Source organism: Protomyctophum parallelum (assembly GCF_964188405.1).
Source record: "Protomyctophum parallelum genome assembly, chromosome: 19".
NCBI classification, from domain to species: domain Eukaryota; kingdom Metazoa; phylum Chordata; class Actinopteri; order Myctophiformes; family Myctophidae; genus Protomyctophum; species Protomyctophum parallelum.
In genome coordinates, this window is record NC_139717.1 from 45719379 (window position 1) to 45740673 (window position 21295).

The 21295-nt window shown below is 44.4% G+C and overlaps 1 protein-coding gene across 1 annotated transcript in view; it reads right to left on the bottom strand.

Moving 5' to 3' along the window:
- LOC310877016 (uncharacterized protein) overlaps positions 1 to 21295 on the bottom strand; it is a gene marked incomplete at both ends in the record, with an annotated part of 78076 nt that overhangs the window by 56604 nt on the left and 177 nt on the right. The window contains 2 exons of the mRNA XM_083790662.1: positions 18612 to 18767; positions 20768 to 20860. Coding sequence (XP_083646788.1) covers positions 18612 to 18767; positions 20768 to 20860 — 249 coding nt within the window. The remainder of the gene's footprint in view (positions 1 to 18611; positions 18768 to 20767; positions 20861 to 21295) is intronic.

Genomic DNA, 21295 nt, shown 5'->3' on the forward strand with positions numbered 1-21295 from the left:
AAACATAAAAAACACAACAATATAAAGTTCAGTCAAAATAAATGTAAAAAACACAACAAAATTAGACATTGTAATTATTTTTCGTGTGGTACTTGTGGAAACACTTTCCTGGATGCAGGGGCACCTCACATTTTTTGCACATGAAGCGCGTCTCATGCCGTTCACCACGAATGCTGCAAACCCGACACCGCCTTTGAGGCTTCTCTTTGCGGGCGCCAGGGACTGGGGGGATTCTAATCGGCTCATGGTCTCCCAACTGTACATTTAGCCTGCTGTTAGGGTCTTGGCGTGGTGGCCTACGGGCTCCCCCCACTGCACCCACCCTCGCTGACCTTTGGGCTCCCCCCCTCGCTGACCTTAGGGCTCTAGGGGCTCTCTCCCCCCCACTGCACCCGGCTGCTCTCCAGGGGCTTCCTCCCCCCCCACTGCACCCGGCTGCTCTCCAGGGGCTTCCTCCCCCCCCACTGCACCCGGCTGCTCTCCCATCGGCTCTCCCAGCGGCTCTCCCACCTGCTCCCCCCCCTCTGCACCCGGCTGAACATCCCTCAAGTTGCCCCATGCCTTCACGATGCTGATCAGGAAGGATAACAGAGTCCTTCTTTTGGTGGACCTCCTTGTGGCGACCTTGTAGAGGACGAATGCATTGTACATGGCAATGCTAAACATATACATTACAATTTTTTTTGTCCACTTGTATGTTCTGCGGGTAAATGGATAATAAGATATCATCTGGTCTAACCGGTCAACCCCATTCATGTACGTGTTGTACGCGGCAATGGCTGCAGGCTTTATCAGCTCTCTTCTGACCGCCCTCCCCTTTTCCCTCTCCTGGACTGTGACCATGTCGTTGGGATGTAGAGTACTCACAACCTTCACAATCTTTTTGTCCCTCCATGCAACAATCATGACATTATTGTTATGCCGCATGACTAGCTCTCCAGGTGCCAGCTGGCCGATGGTGACATCTCGAATTGCAGGAGGTTCTCCCCGGTGCTTTCTCAGAGTCCCACACACATGCGTTCCCAACCCTCTAAGATGGTCACACATTTTGACACTATTGTAGTAATTGTCCATGTACAATCGATAACCCTTATCTTTCAAGTCACCCATTAGGTGTTCAACTGTCGGAATCAATGGTGACTTTTGCCCTACATAGGGCTTAACGTTATAACAATAACCGGTCTTGCTGTCACAAAGTATGTACGACTTCAGGCCATATTTTATAGGCTTCTGAGGGTTGTAAACTTGGAAGGCTAACCTCCCCCTCCAGAGCATCATTCCTTCATCTATAGAGATGTTCTCTGAAGGTGTGAACAGGTCCTTGAACTTGGCCAACAAGTAGTCCAGCACTGGCCTCACCTTATACAGCCTGTCCGCTGCGTTCCCTGCCCCATTGTCTGAGAAGTGGAGGAACCTTAGTAGCAACTGGAAGCGGTCACGGGCCATGGTCCGGTTGAAGAAGGGCGTAGAAAGAACCTCATCAGTGCTCCAGTACAGCTCCAGGCGGGGCAACACTATGACACCGGTGAGGAAGTAGAGGGCCAGGAAGTTCTTGAGCTCCGTCAAGGTGACCTCTCTCCACCGCCACACTCTCGAGTGGATGAACTCTGCAGGGACCTGCAAAAGAAAAAAAAAATAGTATAGATAAAAATCTGAAGAAAAAAAAATCTGAAAAGAAAAAATCTGAAAAGAAAAAATCATCTAAATTTCATAATTTTACCTTAGATATACATATCTCAGCATACAGGTTGGTCTGCACCACGATGTCGGCCAGCATCTCATCAGTCAGGTACAGCCGGAAGAACTCCACCGGATCACTGTCGGCCGCCAGCGGTCCGTAATGGGCACCCGGGGAGCCGGTGAAGGGGATGTGGTGGGGTTTCCAGCCAACATCCGACCATTCCGCTGCTGCCTCAGCTGGACGGTCACCATCTACATTATAAATACATACAAAATTACAATAAAATACATTTTTATTTGTGTGGTAGGCTACTGTATACATTCTGCTATGCTCACACCTTTTTTACTCTGTAAACCTGTGATGTGACAATAAATCTGATTCTCAAAATAAGTCTCACCCAGCTCGCTGGCAACAGGCTCTGCAGAACTGGTTGAGGGCCGTTCATCATCCAGCAGCAGCAGCATGTCTGAAATGTAGATCAATGCAGGCATTTAGGTCCAAGCACATGTAGTTAGCCTTCATTTACTGTACTGTCATAAAGTAAAAGTACTGTCATAGTAAATTTACATTTATAATCAAATGTGGTGCATAGCAAACTAGGATCACATGCAAAACTCACCCAAACCAGAAGCCAGAAGCATCATCAACAGGTGATGGCCGGTCAATGTCATCAGCAGCAGCCCTGGACAATGGCTGTGACAACTGGTCATCAGAATCAGATATGGCTGAAATAAAAATCACAGTAAAATATCAAAATATGTACATATATCAATTCTATTGAAGAGACTTACAATAAGCACAGATATCAAATGCAGATATTGTTAGCCTGCATATAATGTCAGTACAATAGTACATGTGTTTGCATTGTGACATTTAAATTACATTGTACTGGATGTAGTGCGTAGTAAACTAGGATCACATTCTAAACTCACCCCATCCGTGTGAAACTGCAGCAGCACTGGTTGAAGGCTGGTGGTGGTGATCATCAGACAGGGCTGAAATTATAATCACAGTAATATTATCAAAATGTGTACATGAAATCTATTGCATCTTATCAACATGTCAGGACATGTCAGGATGTAGAAGACATTTTTAGAATCTGATCTCAGGTCAAAATGAAAACTGTCAGGCCTGAGGCCTGCTGAGGCCTGAGGCATGTGATCCTGACATGTCAGGACATGTCAGGATGTTTCTACATCCTGACATGTCCTGATTATAGCACTATATATGTACTATATGATGATATATGATCATGATATGATCATGTCAGGACATGTCAGGATGTAGAAGACATTTTTAGAATCTGATCTCAGGTCAAAATGAAAACTGTCAGGCCTCAGGCCTCAGCAGGCCTCAGCTGTTCCACGCATGCATATCATATAGTACATATATAGTGCTATAATCAGGACATGTCAGGATGTAGAAACATCCTGACATGTCAGGATCACATGCCTCAATTCTAAAAATGTCTTCTACATCCTGACATGTCCTGACATGTCCTGACATGTCAGGACATGTCAGGACATGTCAGGATGTAGAAGACATTTTTAGAATCTGATCTCAGGTAAAAATGAAAACTGTCAGGCCTCAGGCCTCAGCTGTTCCACGCATGCATATCATATAGTACATATATAGTGCTATAATCGAAGTGTTTGAAAATGTAGAACATTTTGTTCTCATACCTCCATGGAATGCCTGGGCAGACCCATCCATGTCCTCCTCGTCTGAAACCCATTCGTCAGTGTCTGACGAGTAGTCTGACCTGTCTGACGAGTGGTCTGACCTGCCTGAAAACATAACCAATATTACAATGTATTCATAATATATATAATTGATTCATCTTCTAGACTACACACGTTCTTTCATCATTATGGGACATGATGCAGCTACAGTATAACGCCAACAATACATTAGATATTTTCGTCTTATAAATAATTGATTCAGATGCAACAGGCTCTCCTCTCCCAGTAGATTAGAAAGTACAGTAACAAAACGCGATTCGGTATTTAGCTTAGTAGTACCACAGTAAGCTAACGTGGCATGACGTACACAGTAACATTATGGGACATGATGCAGCTACAGTATAACGCACGCCAACAATACATTAGATATTTTCGTCTTATAAATAATTGATTCAGATGCAACAGGCTCTCCTCTCCCAGTAGATTAGAAAGTACAGTAACAAAACGCGATTCAGTATTTAGCTTAGTAGTACCACAGTAAGCTAACGTGGCATGACGTACACAGTAACATTATGGGACATGATGCAGCTACAGTATAACGCACGCCAACAATACATTAGATATTTTCGTCTTATTGTAGTAGACATGCCCTCAAATATCTCCACTCATCTGAGGGGACTGGACCTCTGTCCATATGCGTATAAGGACATCGTCCAGGGACCGATGTTTCACCACTTCTAAATTGAGAAAGTTTCACCTCGTGTTTGGTGTACACACACACCAATGTTATCTGGAAATAGCTGACCCATCAACATTTTCTGACGGATCGGCTGAGAGACGCCGTGGAGTCTGAGGCAGAGGAAGGAATCAGGGGCCTCAGCTGTACCCAAAGGCCTCGTAATATCTGACCTCTGATCCCGCACATTTACAGCAACGTTATTTGGAAAAGAGCTGACTCTTCTCCCTTCCTCTGACAAATTGACCTACTAGCGTCCACTAGTCTGGTCAACAGGAGACCAATGCTTCAAAGAGGGTGATGAATAACACCAGGTGCGGAGACTCACACAACAAGAAACTCTGTCCCTCTGCAAAATCTACATGGGAAAGTAAAGATACAATCACATCAAAGGGATTACTTGTGATTTCACCCTGGGAACTCTAGAATACAGGAATTCTCAACCTATTAAAATATAGTGTACTGTAATCTACTGTTTAACTACCTCCACTCCTCTCATACCATATCTCTTTCTGTCTTCCCCCCCCACTCTATATCTGTCCCTCTCACGTGACAGCACCAGTGCATGCGGAAAGGGGGCGGAGCTTACACTGGGCAGGAAGGTTTAACTAGCAATACCCACCACGGGAAAGTTAGTTTTTATTTGGGTTCACTCCCAAGCAGTGTTTTACTTGTTTTGTGTAAAGTTTGAACCAATTATTATTTTAAGTTTTAAACCTACCTCACCGAGGCAGTGTATTTCGTTACTTTTTGTTGTTTTGTTTCGATTTATGCTAGTAATAGCAATTTGGGATTGCAGAAGAAATCATTTGAATCAACCAGACCAAGGGCACTCGTTGACTTACACTCCAAGACTCTGACGAGAGTTAATGAAGAAAGGTAAAGCTAGTAGCCTCTGTGTTTTTGTTTCAATCCAATCGAACTGACTTTGATAACACCAAACTTGAAGCTCAAGGAGAGCCATCGGGGGAGACGCGCGCACCGACACTTCAATCAGTCTAAGGCATTTGCTAGCCTGGATCAGAACCGTGACATCTGTTCTAAACTAGGAAAAGTGACATTTGCCTTGCCGGAGAAGGAAAGGAGAAAAAGTGACATTGCTGTGCCAGCGAAGTTGCCCACGCCCGGTGAAGAGGCTTTGACCGCTGAAGAGAGTTGCTTTGCGAGCGAAAAGGGAAAGTGACATTTTGCTATTGCGAGCGAAAAGGCTCTGTCCGCCGAAGACCACACGGAGAAGTTTTGAACCACAGAGGAGAACCAGAGACGCACCATATTGCCAAACTCATTACCACACCACGTCTAAAGGTCTGTGTGCTTTGATTTAATGTGGTTTTGGCCAAAGAGAACGAGTCCATGACATCTGTGATTCTGTATATCTCTCTCTCCTCTTTCAATACCAAGTTATACACGACCTGTTGTTTTAAAGTAAATTTCATTTGTATCAGTCTCGATATAATAAACAGAATTGGTTGGAAATCAATGGTTATATGATTGTGTTACTGTACTAATGTTTGATATAAGCAAGCGACACTGCAAATGATCAAAGAACTAAGTATTTAATCTTGCCTGGCCACACCAGAAGACGTTGTGTATTTGTAACCACTGATAATGATGTCAATAGCCCATGATCTACCAACAGCAGGCCACAGGGGGGTGAAATCAACTCTGGATCACTTACGACAAGTGGTATTCTGGCCTGAAATGCACAAAGATGTTTCCGACTATGTGAAAGGGTGTTTAACTTGCTGTCAGTTCCAACCCGTTAACCCAAACTTCAGAGCACCACTTCAAAGTAGGGGAGTCACGTTCCCATGGTCACACATTCAGATTGATTGGATGGGCGCGTTTATTCCCTCGTCTAGGGGCTCGAAATACATTCTTAATGTAGTTTGCAACTTCACCAAATGGATAGAATGCTTTCCAGCAAGAAATAACACGGCACAGACAACTGCTCACCTCTTACTCAACCATCTCTTTACAAGATTTGGCCTCCCAGTCTCGATTGACTGCGATAGAGGAACCCATTTTACCGCAGACATAATGAAAGAGATATGGAAGCTGCTGGGAATTAAATGCAAGTTCCATATCAGCTATCACCCTGAGAGCTCGGGATTAGTGGAACGAGCTAATAAAAGTGTAATCACCATCCTAAAAAAGTTCGTAGCAGAAAACCAAAAAGACTGGGACGTCAAACTCCCATTAGTACTAATGGCAATGAGAGCGACGCCCCATACTTCGACAGGAGTATCGCCTTTCGAGTTAATGACTGGGCGACAAATGACTCTCCCACTACACCTACTGTACCAACCGGGAGACCTCAATCTAGCTACGGCATATACCACGCACCAGTACCTAACGGATCTAAACGCACATTTGAAATATGCATTCTCATTTGCGCAAAAACATCTGCAAGCCACCGCAATAGGACGAAAAGCGTACTATGATAAACAGGCATCGACCGACGAACTGCAGAAAGGAGATAAAGTATGGTACTACATCTTCGTCCCGCGAACCCAAACGGGGGAACTTTCAAAGAAATTCCTACCACACTGGTCCGGGCCTTACGAGATAGTCGAAAAGCTTTCTCCTGTTGCCTATAGGATCCTAATAAAAAGAGGACAAAACCAAATACTCAAATGGGTCCATAGAAACCAAATCCGACCCCACAAGCCGCCCAAGAGATTTGAGAAACCAGACGTGCAAGAATCACCGTCTGATTAAAAGAAATTAACCTCTTAATGGGCAGCACAAGTACCCAATTTAATTGCATGAACCACAAAGAAAGCCATTAATCACGTGTGAATAATAGCATTGTGTAGATTAAACAATGGTCTATTATTATTATCTTTTTCTGTGTTTATGTTTAACAATATAACAACCCACTAATCAAAACCGTTTGTGGTCTGTTCCAGGATGGATTACCTGTTATGTGCAATATTGTGCATGATCATAACCACAACAACGGCACAACCACTGTTCAAATCAGGCCCCGACGCGGGAATAGCCTTACGAGAGCAGCAGGGGCTCCTGATAACCAACTGCAAGACCATCACCCAGAAAGTCTACACACAACTCAACGCCACAATGCTGTACCAAAAACATCTTAGCACCGTTGCCCTCAAAAAGAAGTTGGAACCGGAAGGACAAATCTGGATTGAAGACATCTTACAACACGCTAGCGAAGACATCACTCACATGCTAACCCAATTGGAAAAGGTCACAGTAACACGCGAGGACCTCACGGGACACACCGTACACTCTGGCACTCGCGAAGAACAGAAAAAGGGACTTCCCGTCCGGAAAAAGCGCTTTGTAGGGGCGCTACTTACGGTAGCAAATATTTTCGGTACTCTTTTCAATCTCGGAGCAACAAGCATGAATGCAATAAGTATCAAGACCCTGAGAAAACAAGTCGGTGAAATTCAACGTGACCTCCCTGCCCTCAGACAGGCAGTAAACTTTCAGAGCGATCAAATTCACACTGTCGGGGCAACGCTTAGAGACACCATAATCTTACTAAACTCTCAGTCTGACCTCCTGAATAAGACCGCCCGTGGCATGCTAGCAAACCAAAAACTATTGGGAGTCGACATGGCGCACTCCAGCATAACCAGCATGCTTATGACTGATTTCCTTAGAGAGGTTAGCTCGTCCATAGACTCCCTAGCTATAGGAAGAATTCCTCCTTACCTCACCCCTCTATCCTTGGTGAAAAGAATTATCGAGAAAAGCACTGGAGAAAAACCAAGTGATCTCCAAGGCCACCTTGCCTACTCTTTGGGTGGTGCAATCACCTTGTCAGTAGACCCCCAGAGAGGAGAGCTTGTGTTTCTCCTCACACTCCCCGTAATCGACGAAAAAAACATCTATCGCATGAAGGATGTAGTCAACGTTGGTTCCTGGGAAGGGGACACCCACGTCAGGATCATGACGCCACCAGTGGTGGCATATCATGACACAAGTCCAGGCCTATACCTGGCACCCAATCTGAATCTGTGCACTTTGACAAAAGAAGCCCACTACCTCTGTCCCTCAAAACCATTCATATCCGACTCAACTAACGGGATCTGTGGCCTTCAGTCTATGCCCGACCAGTCAAAATGCCGAGCAGAACTCACCCCGAGGAGCCAAGTCTCCGAAACTCAAGCAGAGATCTTGGGGGACCAGTGGTTAATCCACACCTCCTCTCTAGTGGCCACAGTGCGATATGAACTGCACGACACCTCCACAAAAGTAGATCTCCCGAACCAAACGTTTCTGCTCTATATTCCTGAAAACACTCTGGTTCAAGTAGATGATCTGGTACTGTACCACCTACCAGAGGATATCTACGACTCCGACATAGAAATGTCGGATTTCTTTCAAAACCACAAGGTAGTGATTGATCCAGCCACTGACAAATTGGTCCAGACAGGAATCCAAAAGGTTGATCTCACTGCTTTAGACCAAGCCCTTAAAACTACACCGTACGTAAGCACCAGCGTGCTAACTCTCGTGGGCTCCTCATGGTCCACCCCAGACTCCATGCTGTTTGCGCTTCTAATTCTCAGCTACATAGTGGTAATTGCTGTCACCTGCTGGGCCGTGAGACGTTTCGGTACGTTCCGAATAGCCACAAAAAGGTTGGTCGAAAATCAGACCCTCCTCTCCCGTGACAACCGTCTGAAGGCCACCAATGCCAATGTCACTGAGACCTAAACATCACCGATCCATAACAACTAAAGGCCTTGTGTCTTCATATAAAAATAAAAATCCTCTGTATAACTTTCCATTTTAAAAATGCGCAACTTTTCATGTAATCAAGCTTAATGGTTGCGTCTCCAATTGAGTAAAGTTTACCATTAGTCCTCGTACACTTAGTACTTACACTACCTCAAAGTCACGTGTTTACAGTATAATCTACCTCACATTCTCTCTCTTTCTTTCACTCTATTGAAGCTAGACATGAAGGTTTAGAATGTTCTCTTTGCCATAAACCATATGATCAAAGTGCATGACATTGATTTAAGTGCTGTAGACCTTTTCGGCCGTCCTTGGTTTCGCCAAAATCAGGAAAGGAAACTTTCATGAGTTTGCCGATGGGGGATTTGTAGTAGACATGCCCTCAAATATCTCCACTCATCTGAGGGGACTGGACCTCTGTCCATATGCGTATAAGGACATCGTCCAGGGACCGATGTTTCACCACTTCTAAATTGAGAAAGTTTCACCTCGTGTTTGGTGTACACACACACCAATGTTATCTGGAAATAGCTGACCCATCAACATTTTCTGACGGATCGGCTGAGAGACGCCGTGGAGTCTGAGGCAGAGGAAGGAATCAGGGGCCTCAGCTGTACCCAAAGGCCTCGTAATATCTGACCTCTGATCCCGCACATTTACAGCAACGTTATTTGGAAAAGAGCTGACTCTTCTCCCTTCCTCTGACAAATTGACCTACTAGCGTCCACTAGTCTGGTCAACAGGAGACCAATGCTTCAAAGAGGGTGATGAATAACACCAGGTGCGGAGACTCACACAACAAGAAACTCTGTCCCTCTGCAAAATCTACATGGGAAAGTAAAGATACAATCACATCAAAGGGATTACTTGTGATTTCACCCTGGGAACTCTAGAATACAGGAATTCTCAACCTATTAAAATATAGTGTACTGTAATCTACTGTTTAACTACCTCCACTCCTCTCATACCATATCTCTTTCTGTCTTCCCCCCCCACTCTATATCTGTCCCTCTCACGTGACAGCACCAGTGCATGCGGAAAGGGGGCGGAGCTTACACTGGGCAGGAAGGTTTAACTAGCAATACCCACCACGGGAAAGTTAGTTTTTATTTGGGTTCACTCCCAAGCAGTGTTTTACTTGTTTTGTGTAAAGTTTGAACCAATTATTATTTTAAGTTTTAAACCTACCTCACCGAGGCAGTGTATTTCGTTACTTTTTGTTGTTTTGTTTCGATTTATGCTAGTAATAGCAATTTGGGATTGCAGAAGAAATCATTTGAATCAACCAGACCAAGGGCACTCGTTGACTTACACTCCAAGACTCTGACGAGAGTTAATGAAGAAAGGTAAAGCTAGTAGCCTCTGTGTTTTTGTTTCAATCCAATCGAACTGACTTTGATAACACCAAACTTGAAGCTCAAGGAGAGCCATCGGGGGAGACGCGCGCACCGACACTTCAATCAGTCTAAGGCATTTGCTAGCCTGGATCAGAACCGTGACATCTGTTCTAAACTAGGAAAAGTGACATTTGCCTTGCCGGAGAAGGAAAGGAGAAAAAGTGACATTGCTGTGCCAGCGAAGTTGCCCACGCCCGGTGAAGAGGCTTTGACCGCTGAAGAGAGTTGCTTTGCGAGCGAAAAGGGAAAGTGACATTTTGCTATTGCGAGCGAAAAGGCTCTGTCCGCCGAAGACCACACGGAGAAGTTTTGAACCACAGAGGAGAACCAGAGACGCACCATATTGCCAAACTCATTACCACACCACGTCTAAAGGTCTGTGTGCTTTGATTTAATGTGGTTTTGGCCAAAGAGAACGAGTCCATGACATCTGTGATTCTGTATATCTCTCTCTCCTCTTTCAATACCAAGTTATACACGACCTGTTGTTTTAAAGTAAATTTCATTTGTATCAGTCTCGATATAATAAACACAGAGGGGGATAATGATGTCAATAGCCCATGATCTACCAACAGCAGGCCACAGGGGGGTGAAATCAACTCTGGATCACTTACGACAAGTGGTATTCTGGCCTGAAATGCACAAAGATGTTTCCGACTATGTGAAAGGGTGTTTAACTTGCTGTCAGTTCCAACCCGTTAACCCAAACTTCAGAGCACCACTTCAAAGTAGGGGAGTCACGTTCCCATGGTCACACATTCAGATTGATTGGATGGGCGCGTTTATTCCCTCGTCTAGGGGCTCGAAATACATTCTTAATGTAGTTTGCAACTTCACCAAATGGATAGAATGCTTTCCAGCAAGAAATAACACGGCACAGACAACTGCTCACCTCTTACTCAACCATCTCTTTACAAGATTTGGCCTCCCAGTCTCGATTGACTGCGATAGAGGAACCCATTTTACCGCAGACATAATGAAAGAGATATGGAAGCTGCTGGGAATTAAATGCAAGTTCCATATCAGCTATCACCCTGAGAGCTCGGGATTAGTGGAACGAGCTAATAAAAGTGTAATCACCATCCTAAAAAAGTTCGTAGCAGAAAACCAAAAAGACTGGGACGTCAAACTCCCATTAGTACTAATGGCAATGAGAGCGACGCCCCATACTTCGACAGGAGTATCGCCTTTCGAGTTAATGACTGGGCGACAAATGACTCTCCCACTACACCTACTGTACCAACCGGGAGACCTCAATCTAGCTACGGCATATACCACGCACCAGTACCTAACGGATCTAAACGCACATTTGAAATATGCATTCTCATTTGCGCAAAAACATCTGCAAGCCACCGCAATAGGACGAAAAGCGTACTATGATAAACAGGCATCGACCGACGAACTGCAGAAAGGAGATAAAGTATGGTACTACATCTTCGTCCCGCGAACCCAAACGGGGGAACTTTCAAAGAAATTCCTACCACACTGGTCCGGGCCTTACGAGATAGTCGAAAAGCTTTCTCCTGTTGCCTATAGGATCCTAATAAAAAGAGGACAAAACCAAATACTCAAATGGGTCCATAGAAACCAAATCCGACCCCACAAGCCGCCCAAGAGATTTGAGAAACCAGACGTGCAAGAATCACCGTCTGATTAAAAGAAATTAACCTCTTAATGGGCAGCACAAGTACCCAATTTAATTGCATGAACCACAAAGAAAGCCATTAATCACGTGTGAATAATAGCATTGTGTAGATTAAACAATGGTCTATTATTATTATCTTTTTCTGTGTTTATGTTTAACAATATAACAACCCACTAATCAAAACCGTTTGTGGTCTGTTCCAGGATGGATTACCTGTTATGTGCAATATTGTGCATGATCATAACCACAACAACGGCACAACCACTGTTCAAATCAGGCCCCGACGCGGGAATAGCCTTACGAGAGCAGCAGGGGCTCCTGATAACCAACTGCAAGACCATCACCCAGAAAGTCTACACACAACTCAACGCCACAATGCTGTACCAAAAACATCTTAGCACCGTTGCCCTCAAAAAGAAGTTGGAACCGGAAGGACAAATCTGGATTGAAGACATCTTACAACACGCTAGCGAAGACATCACTCACATGCTAACCCAATTGGAAAAGGTCACAGTAACACGCGAGGACCTCACGGGACACACCGTACACTCTGGCACTCGCGAAGAACAGAAAAAGGGACTTCCCGTCCGGAAAAAGCGCTTTGTAGGGGCGCTACTTACGGTAGCAAATATTTTCGGTACTCTTTTCAATCTCGGAGCAACAAGCATGAATGCAATAAGTATCAAGACCCTGAGAAAACAAGTCGGTGAAATTCAACGTGACCTCCCTGCCCTCAGACAGGCAGTAAACTTTCAGAGCGATCAAATTCACACTGTCGGGGCAACGCTTAGAGACACCATAATCTTACTAAACTCTCAGTCTGACCTCCTGAATAAGACCGCCCGTGGCATGCTAGCAAACCAAAAACTATTGGGAGTCGACATGGCGCACTCCAGCATAACCAGCATGCTTATGACTGATTTCCTTAGAGAGGTTAGCTCGTCCATAGACTCCCTAGCTATAGGAAGAATTCCTCCTTACCTCACCCCTCTATCCTTGGTGAAAAGAATTATCGAGAAAAGCACTGGAGAAAAACCAAGTGATCTCCAAGGCCACCTTGCCTACTCTTTGGGTGGTGCAATCACCTTGTCAGTAGACCCCCAGAGAGGAGAGCTTGTGTTTCTCCTCACACTCCCCGTAATCGACGAAAAAAACATCTATCGCATGAAGGATGTAGTCAACGTTGGTTCCTGGGAAGGGGACACCCACGTCAGGATCATGACGCCACCAGTGGTGGCATATCATGACACAAGTCCAGGCCTATACCTGGCACCCAATCTGAATCTGTGCACTTTGACAAAAGAAGCCCACTACCTCTGTCCCTCAAAACCATTCATATCCGACTCAACTAACGGGATCTGTGGCCTTCAGTCTATGCCCGACCAGTCAAAATGCCGAGCAGAACTCACCCCGAGGAGCCAAGTCTCCGAAACTCAAGCAGAGATCTTGGGGGACCAGTGGTTAATCCACACCTCCTCTCTAGTGGCCACAGTGCGATATGAACTGCACGACACCTCCACAAAAGTAGATCTCCCGAACCAAACGTTTCTGCTCTATATTCCTGAAAACACTCTGGTTCAAGTAGATGATCTGGTACTGTACCACCTACCAGAGGATATCTACGACTCCGACATAGAAATGTCGGATTTCTTTCAAAACCACAAGGTAGTGATTGATCCAGCCACTGACAAATTGGTCCAGACAGGAATCCAAAAGGTTGATCTCACTGCTTTAGACCAAGCCCTTAAAACTACACCGTACGTAAGCACCAGCGTGCTAACTCTCGTGGGCTCCTCATGGTCCACCCCAGACTCCATGCTGTTTGCGCTTCTAATTCTCAGCTACATAGTGGTAATTGCTGTCACCTGCTGGGCCGTGAGACGTTTCGGTACGTTCCGAATAGCCACAAAAAGGTTGGTCGAAAATCAGACCCTCCTCTCCCGTGACAACCGTCTGAAGGCCACCAATGCCAATGTCACTGAGACCTAAACATCACCGATCCATAACAACTAAAGGCCTTGTGTCTTCATATAAAAATAAAAATCCTCTGTATAACTTTCCATTTTAAAAATGCGCAACTTTTCATGTAATCAAGCTTAATGGTTGCGTCTCCAATTGAGTAAAGTTTACCATTAGTCCTCGTACACTTAGTACTTACACTACCTCAAAGTCACGTGTTTACAGTATAATCTACCTCACATTCTCTCTCTTTCTTTCACTCTATTGAAGCTAGACATGAAGGTTTAGAATGTTCTCTTTGCCATAAACCATATGATCAAAGTGCATGACATTGATTTAAGTGCTGTAGACCTTTTCGGCCGTCCTTGGTTTCGCCAAAATCAGGAAAGGAAACTTTCATGAGTTTGCCGATGGGGGATTTGTAGTAGACATGCCCTCAAATATCTCCACTCATCTGAGGGGACTGGACCTCTGTCCATATGCGTATAAGGACATCGTCCAGGGACCGATGTTTCACCACTTCTAAATTGAGAAAGTTTCACCTCGTGTTTGGTGTACACACACACCAATGTTATCTGGAAATAGCTGACCCATCAACATTTTCTGACGGATCGGCTGAGAGACGCCGTGGAGTCTGAGGCAGAGGAAGGAATCAGGGGCCTCAGCTGTACCCAAAGGCCTCGTAATATCTGACCTCTGATCCCGCACATTTACAGCAACGTTATTTGGAAAAGAGCTGACTCTTCTCCCTTCCTCTGACAAATTGACCTACTAGCGTCCACTAGTCTGGTCAACAGGAGACCAATGCTTCAAAGAGGGTGATGAATAACACCAGGTGCGGAGACTCACACAACAAGAAACTCTGTCCCTCTGCAAAATCTACATGGGAAAGTAAAGATACAATCACATCAAAGGGATTACTTGTGATTTCACCCTGGGAACTCTAGAATACAGGAATTCTCAACCTATTAAAATATAGTGTACTGTAATCTACTGTTTAACTACCTCCACTCCTCTCATACCATATCTCTTTCTGTCTTCCCCCCCCACTCTATATCTGTCCCTCTCACGTGACAGCACCAGTGCATGCGGAAAGGGGGCGGAGCTTACACTGGGCAGGAAGGTTTAACTAGCAATACCCACCACGGGAAAGTTAGTTTTTATTTGGGTTCACTCCCAAGCAGTGTTTTACTTGTTTTGTGTAAAGTTTGAACCAATTATTATTTTAAGTTTTAAACCTACCTCACCGAGGCAGTGTATTTCGTTACTTTTTGTTGTTTTGTTTCGATTTATGCTAGTAATAGCAATTTGGGATTGCAGAAGAAATCATTTGAATCAACCAGACCAAGGGCACTCGTTGACTTACACTCCAAGACTCTGACGAGAGTTAATGAAGAAAGGTAAAGCTAGTAGCCTCTGTGTTTTTGTTTCAATCCAATCGAACTGACTTTGATAACACCAAACTTGAAGCTCAAGGAGAGCCATCGGGGGAGACGCGCGCACCGACACTTCAATCAGTCTAAGGCATTTGCTAGCCTGGATCAGAACCGTGACATCTGTTCTAAACTAGGAAAAGTGACATTTGCCTTGCCGGAGAAGGAAAGGAGAAAAAGTGACATTGCTGTGCCAGCGAAGTTGCCCACGCCCGGTGAAGAGGCTTTGACCGCTGAAGAGAGTTGCTTTGCGAGCGAAAAGGGAAAGTGACATTTTGCTATTGCGAGCGAAAAGGCTCTGTCCGCCGAAGACCACACGGAGAAGTTTTGAACCACAGAGGAGAACCAGAGACGCACCATATTGCCAAACTCATTACCACACCACGTCTAAAGGTCTGTGTGCTTTGATTTAATGTGGTTTTGGCCAAAGAGAACGAGTCCATGACATCTGTGATTCTGTATATCTCTCTCTCCTCTTTCAATACCAAGTTATACACGACCTGTTGTTTTAAAGTAAATTTCATTTGTATCAGTCTCGATATAATAAACAGAATTGGTTGGAAATCAATGGTTATATGATTGTGTTACTGTACTAATGTTTGATATAAGCAAGCGACACTGCAAATGATCAAAGAACTAAGTATTTAATCTTGCCTGGCCACACCAGAAGACGTTGTGTATTTGTAACCATTATCAATTCATTCTTAGTGGTTATAAATATCATAATTAATCAGGCATAATTGCTACATTATAAATAATTGATTCAGATGCAACAGGGTCTCCTCTCACAGTAGATTAGAAAGTACAGTAACAAAACGCGATTCAGTATTTAGCTTAGTAGTACCACAGTAAGATAACGTGGCATGACGTACACAGTAACATTGCAAAATGGAGGTTCTTACCGCCTTCCTCTGCATAATCATCAAGGTCCTCTCGGGTAGGATTCCATTCTTCCGCGCCAACGCCAACGGGCTCGTCCTCGTCCTCCTGATCGCTTTCTCCGGGGGAGAGAGGGACTGGAGGCGGTGGGCAGGCCGCAGCAGCAGCCGCTGCAGCGACGCGGGAAGAACGGCGCGGTGGTGGAGGCAAAGCCGCCACATCTGTACTGGTCCCAGCACACACCGGTGGCCCGTCCAGGTTGAGCCCAACCTGGGCAGAGGTCTCCTCCTCTGGTTCGGAATCGGTCTCGTCCTCGACCTTATTGCCCAGGAGCCAGGACGCGAGCGATCCCTGACCAGGAAGGGGAGCGGGGGGGGGGGCGACGTCGGGGCATGTCGCAAAATGGCGACAGCAAACAACGACACTGGGAAAAGGGAATCGGGAGACGACGAGACAAACAGTACACTACTCTTCACTAGACAAAACAAACAAAAAACACTGAACACTGAACACTGATCTAAACTAAATCCGACGGCTAATACTACAAACTAAATCTAACTGGAAAAAAACTATCTAACGTGGGGCCTATACTATGGGGACGTACTACGGGACGTATACTAACTAAATGGACGGACTAAAGACTTAACTATAAAACTATACCTATATAACTAAATAATCTAATACTATAAACTAATACCAACACTACTAAAGGACTACTAAATGACTACTACGACTAAAACGGACGACTATACGATCTAACTAACAACTGACTGAAACTGCAAGCACCGATATCAACGTGTCTCCACAATACTCCTTCTCCCACAAGTGAACCAGGGCATCTGGCCCCTTTTTATAGGTTTCGTTCCGATGACGCAACCGGACCTCTGTGGAGGCGATCGGTGTTACATTATATGTTGTCCGGGCGCCAAAGAAGATGATGTACAGTAATAAAAAAAAAACAATAAAACGCATTAGTACGTTATGCGCAGACGGCGTTCGAGATTAATAAAGCGCTTTAAAGCGTTTTGCGCAGTCGATGTGTTAATAGCTATACTATAGCCTATATATGATTAATGATTATGGGTTCAAACTTACTCTGCTATATTTTTGTAGCATCACTAGCGGAAACTGTGTGTGTGTGTGTGTGTGTGTGTGTGTGTGTGTGTGTGTGTGTGTGTGTTAGTGCTGCCAACAAATATTCTGTATCCGAATATATTTTCGAATCATTTTTTTTAATTAATAACCGAATATATACAATTAAGGTTTGAATTAAAAATAATAAATTTTATTTTTAGTTATTATTAGTTTTCGCGAGACGGTGCCATGGGTAAGCGTTGTGACTTGTGAGCTTGTAGATTAGTTATATTTGCCACGCGACACGCCGACACCGGCATACATTGAAGAATAAATCAGCTGCCTCTCACTCTTCCTAAACGAGGACTACGCAGCGCAGCCTGCGTAGTGAGCACAGGGCGGGCGGGGCTGCGGGAGCCTTTTATGTTCTTTGTGCAGTGAGTGTACGCTGCTCAGAAGGGTGAAATCTTCCGTCAACAGCGTATCTAGTGACAGGCTTTAGTTTGCTTCGGTGTTGTTTTGGACGGACGGGATAGTATATTTTTAGACAACACACAGATCTATCACTCATCAATCTTCAATCATGAAGCGACTTTATCATTCAGGAAATTATAAAAAGATAAATAAAATGCGTAAGGATGTAATGTGGCGCCGGGTCCGGCAGCAGCAGCAATGTAGTGTTCTGTTCTGTGAATGAATACTGCCTCCGTGCGTCGTTTTGATAAGGCTGTGTGGTAGGATTGCTCATTTAAGAAAAATGTCGGTTAAGTTTTACTGGAGAAGGGAGAATGCATGCGTTGTGTTCCAACTCGGTTTTCTTTTCTTTTTTTTTTTTTTAAGATATTTTTTTGCGGCTTACGCCTTTTATTGATTTTTGAAGGGACAGACAGTAGGCTGACAGGAAACGGGAGAGAGATGGGGGGATGACATGCAGTAAAGGCCGTGTCGGGTCCGGGAGTCGAACCCGCGGCACACTGCGACTGGATCACCAGTCCGGTGCCCAGACCGTTACGCTACGGCCTGGGCCCCAACTCGGTTTTCAGCAGTACCAATGCGCGGAGAGAGAGAGTTGCGCCAGCAATATGATCTTAAATGTTGTATTGGTGTAAATATAATGATATAAAAATCCGAATGGCTCAATTTGAAATCCGAAATCTGAATGGGTCGAATTGCTTGAATCCACGTGGGTTTTTAAAACGAATATCCAAATGTAATTTTTGGACAATTCCGGCAGCACTAGCGTGTGTGTGTGTGTGTGTGTGCGTGCGTGTCTGTCTGTGGGAGGCACATAAGCTGTGCTTGAATGGTCTTGTTAGAATAATACTAATAAAAACATCATTGTGTTTTACCTGAGAGAGTATTGCACCACATCTTCCTACGTAGTAATGTCAAAGTTGACTCACCAGTCTCCTCTTCCTGTCCATCTTTAATCTGTGGAGGTTGTTGTTCCTCCTGGACCAGACTGGATCTCCTCTCCTGATGTTCCTCTTTAATCTGTGGAGGTTGTGGTTCCTCCTGGACCAGACTGGATCTCCTCTCCTCATATTGAGATGAAACCTCTTTACACACAGACAGGAGGAGGGGAGAGAAGGTAGCATCAGCAGAGCAACTCAAAGATGACATTTATTCTCCTATTTGTTTTGTCAGGATAAACCTCGTTTCAAAAAATAAGTGTCTCGATTCACTTCACAACGCCTCACAGAGCAAGGCGTTGTGAATAGAGCCCGGCATCGGTCTAACCGATGTATCCGTCATTCTAGGCGCCGATACCCGATATCTGACATTATTTCACCGATGTGGCCGAAGTCTTTTTTTATTATCATTAATGTAACCTACACTTGTCTTTTAGAATGTAATACGCCCATTCCCTGAAAGACGCTACATTCTCTGAAACAGCTGCAGAGAATGGATTTTAAAAGTCTCTGCGCGTCGTGCCTGTGACTCTGGAGCCTAGGCTGCAGCAGAAAACTCTGCCGTGCGAGTGACTGTCATAATTTGAAGTCCAGCTGTCATTCCGGACCCCTCGCCCTCAGAAAATGTCGTTTGTGTATAGGCCCGTGAAAATATATGAGAGATGTTTGAAAAGATGAGACATATTTGAATAAACAAGCGTTTTCTGCTAGAACTTTTACATGGATAACTAAAGGTCAATATCTCACTCCACGTCTTTGGACATATTTATTGGGCGAGTACAAACGGAGCGCGGAGCACATTTATTGAAAAGTTTTCCAGCACAGGATGAAATCCTCTACGCCAGACTCATAAACAGACATAATATACATTAATTGAGTGTAAAATCTGCCCCAAATTAGATAGTTGGTTTTATAGTACACTCACGTCACCAGGGCATTTATAAAGTGATCGCAAGCAGCTGATCCTTCCTTAATTTTGTTGCCTTGCCGTCATGTCCACGCACGCACGCACACACCTCAAGGCTACATGACACATCGCCATGAATGGAATACATTTGTAGGCTAGGCCTATATTCATTTTACCCATTCGTGCGCAGTGCACGGCGAAGGCGATCAGTGAGACTGCGCACTGCTGTGATAAGTGTTGTGGGTGAGTGATGCCTGCATGAGAGATAGGCTACTACAATGTCGTCAAGGCAGTCATAATCAACGTTTATGGAGTGATTTGATCATTGATGAACGAATCATAAACATATGGATGAAGTCTTGCATGTGTGCTGGTAGTCCATTTATGCCTAAATATTTTTTTTATAATATCAGTGATTATATAGGCATCTGATGTCACAATCATGCGCTCCCAAATCATCTCACCAGTGCGCTCGCATAACAAGGCCAGTAAAGCACTGTTGGATTAAGCACAAACTAATACATTGTAAACATGTTATATTGTTTTTAATTATTGATGTATCCGTCATTTTAGGCGCCAATGCCCGATATCGGACATTATTTCACTGATGTGACCAAAGTCTTTTTTTATCATCATTAATGTAACCTACACTTGTCTTTTAGAATGTAATACGCCCTTATTAAACACGCTCTTCTACATCCTGACAGTTTTCTGAAAAAGCTATGTTTCCATGTCAGTCGTTCTTCGATTTTTCAAAAATAGCAGATCTACAAGCTCGTAGCACGCCACCAAGTGGCGCACTACAAGCTTGTAGATCTGCTATTTTTCAATAGCTAAAGCATAACATAATGCTAACACCAAAAGGGGTTCCCGCCCAAAATGAGTTAAGCACAAACTAATACATTGTAAACATGTTATATTGTTTTTAATTATTGCATGATTTTAATTGCTTGTAAAGTTTTTTTTTTTTTTTAAATGCATATACATACAGTTTTATATTAACATTTTAGGAGGGAATACATATGCTTAGATGCCTGTGACAGCATGTGAGCAGTTCAGACAACGCTGCTCCGCTTGTGTACGACATAAGAACAGACCGGACAAAGGGTACGACAGGTCCCGACCCAACATGATTTTTGTCCTGGCACACGTTCAAGTTAAAGGTTTTGCGGAAATGGTAAATTGCCTGAGAGAGTATTGCACCACATCTCCCTACGTAGTAATGTCAAAGTTGACTCACCAGTCTCCTCTTCCTGTTCATCTTTAATCTGTGGAGGTTGTGGTTCCTCCTGGACCAGACTGGATCTCCTCTCCTCATATTCAGATGAAACCTCTTTACACACAGACAGGAGGAGGGGAGAGAAGGTAGCATCAGCAGAGCAACTCAAAGATGACATTTATTCTCTGTGACGGCCCTGGGCCTTTAGTCTACTATATGGGTTCTGTGTGTGTATGTGTGGCTGTGCCTTTAACAGTTCCATTGCAGTGTTGGAGGGCGGAGCCAGAGATGATGAGTGGAAGGGGAGACACCTGGCCAGTGTCCTCCCCAAACACTATTTAAGACACCTGCTCTCACAGCACTACAGATCTGCATTTCTCCACACGCTGCAGGGGCAGCTGCTGGACAACACCTTTGTTCATTTGTTTGGTTTTGGTTCTAGATTTTGGGCAGCATGTTTCCCTGCCAATTTAAGTTGGAAACTTTCTTTACTATTTTCTATTTACTATTTTCTATTTACTAATTACTATTTCTCAAGTATGAAATAAA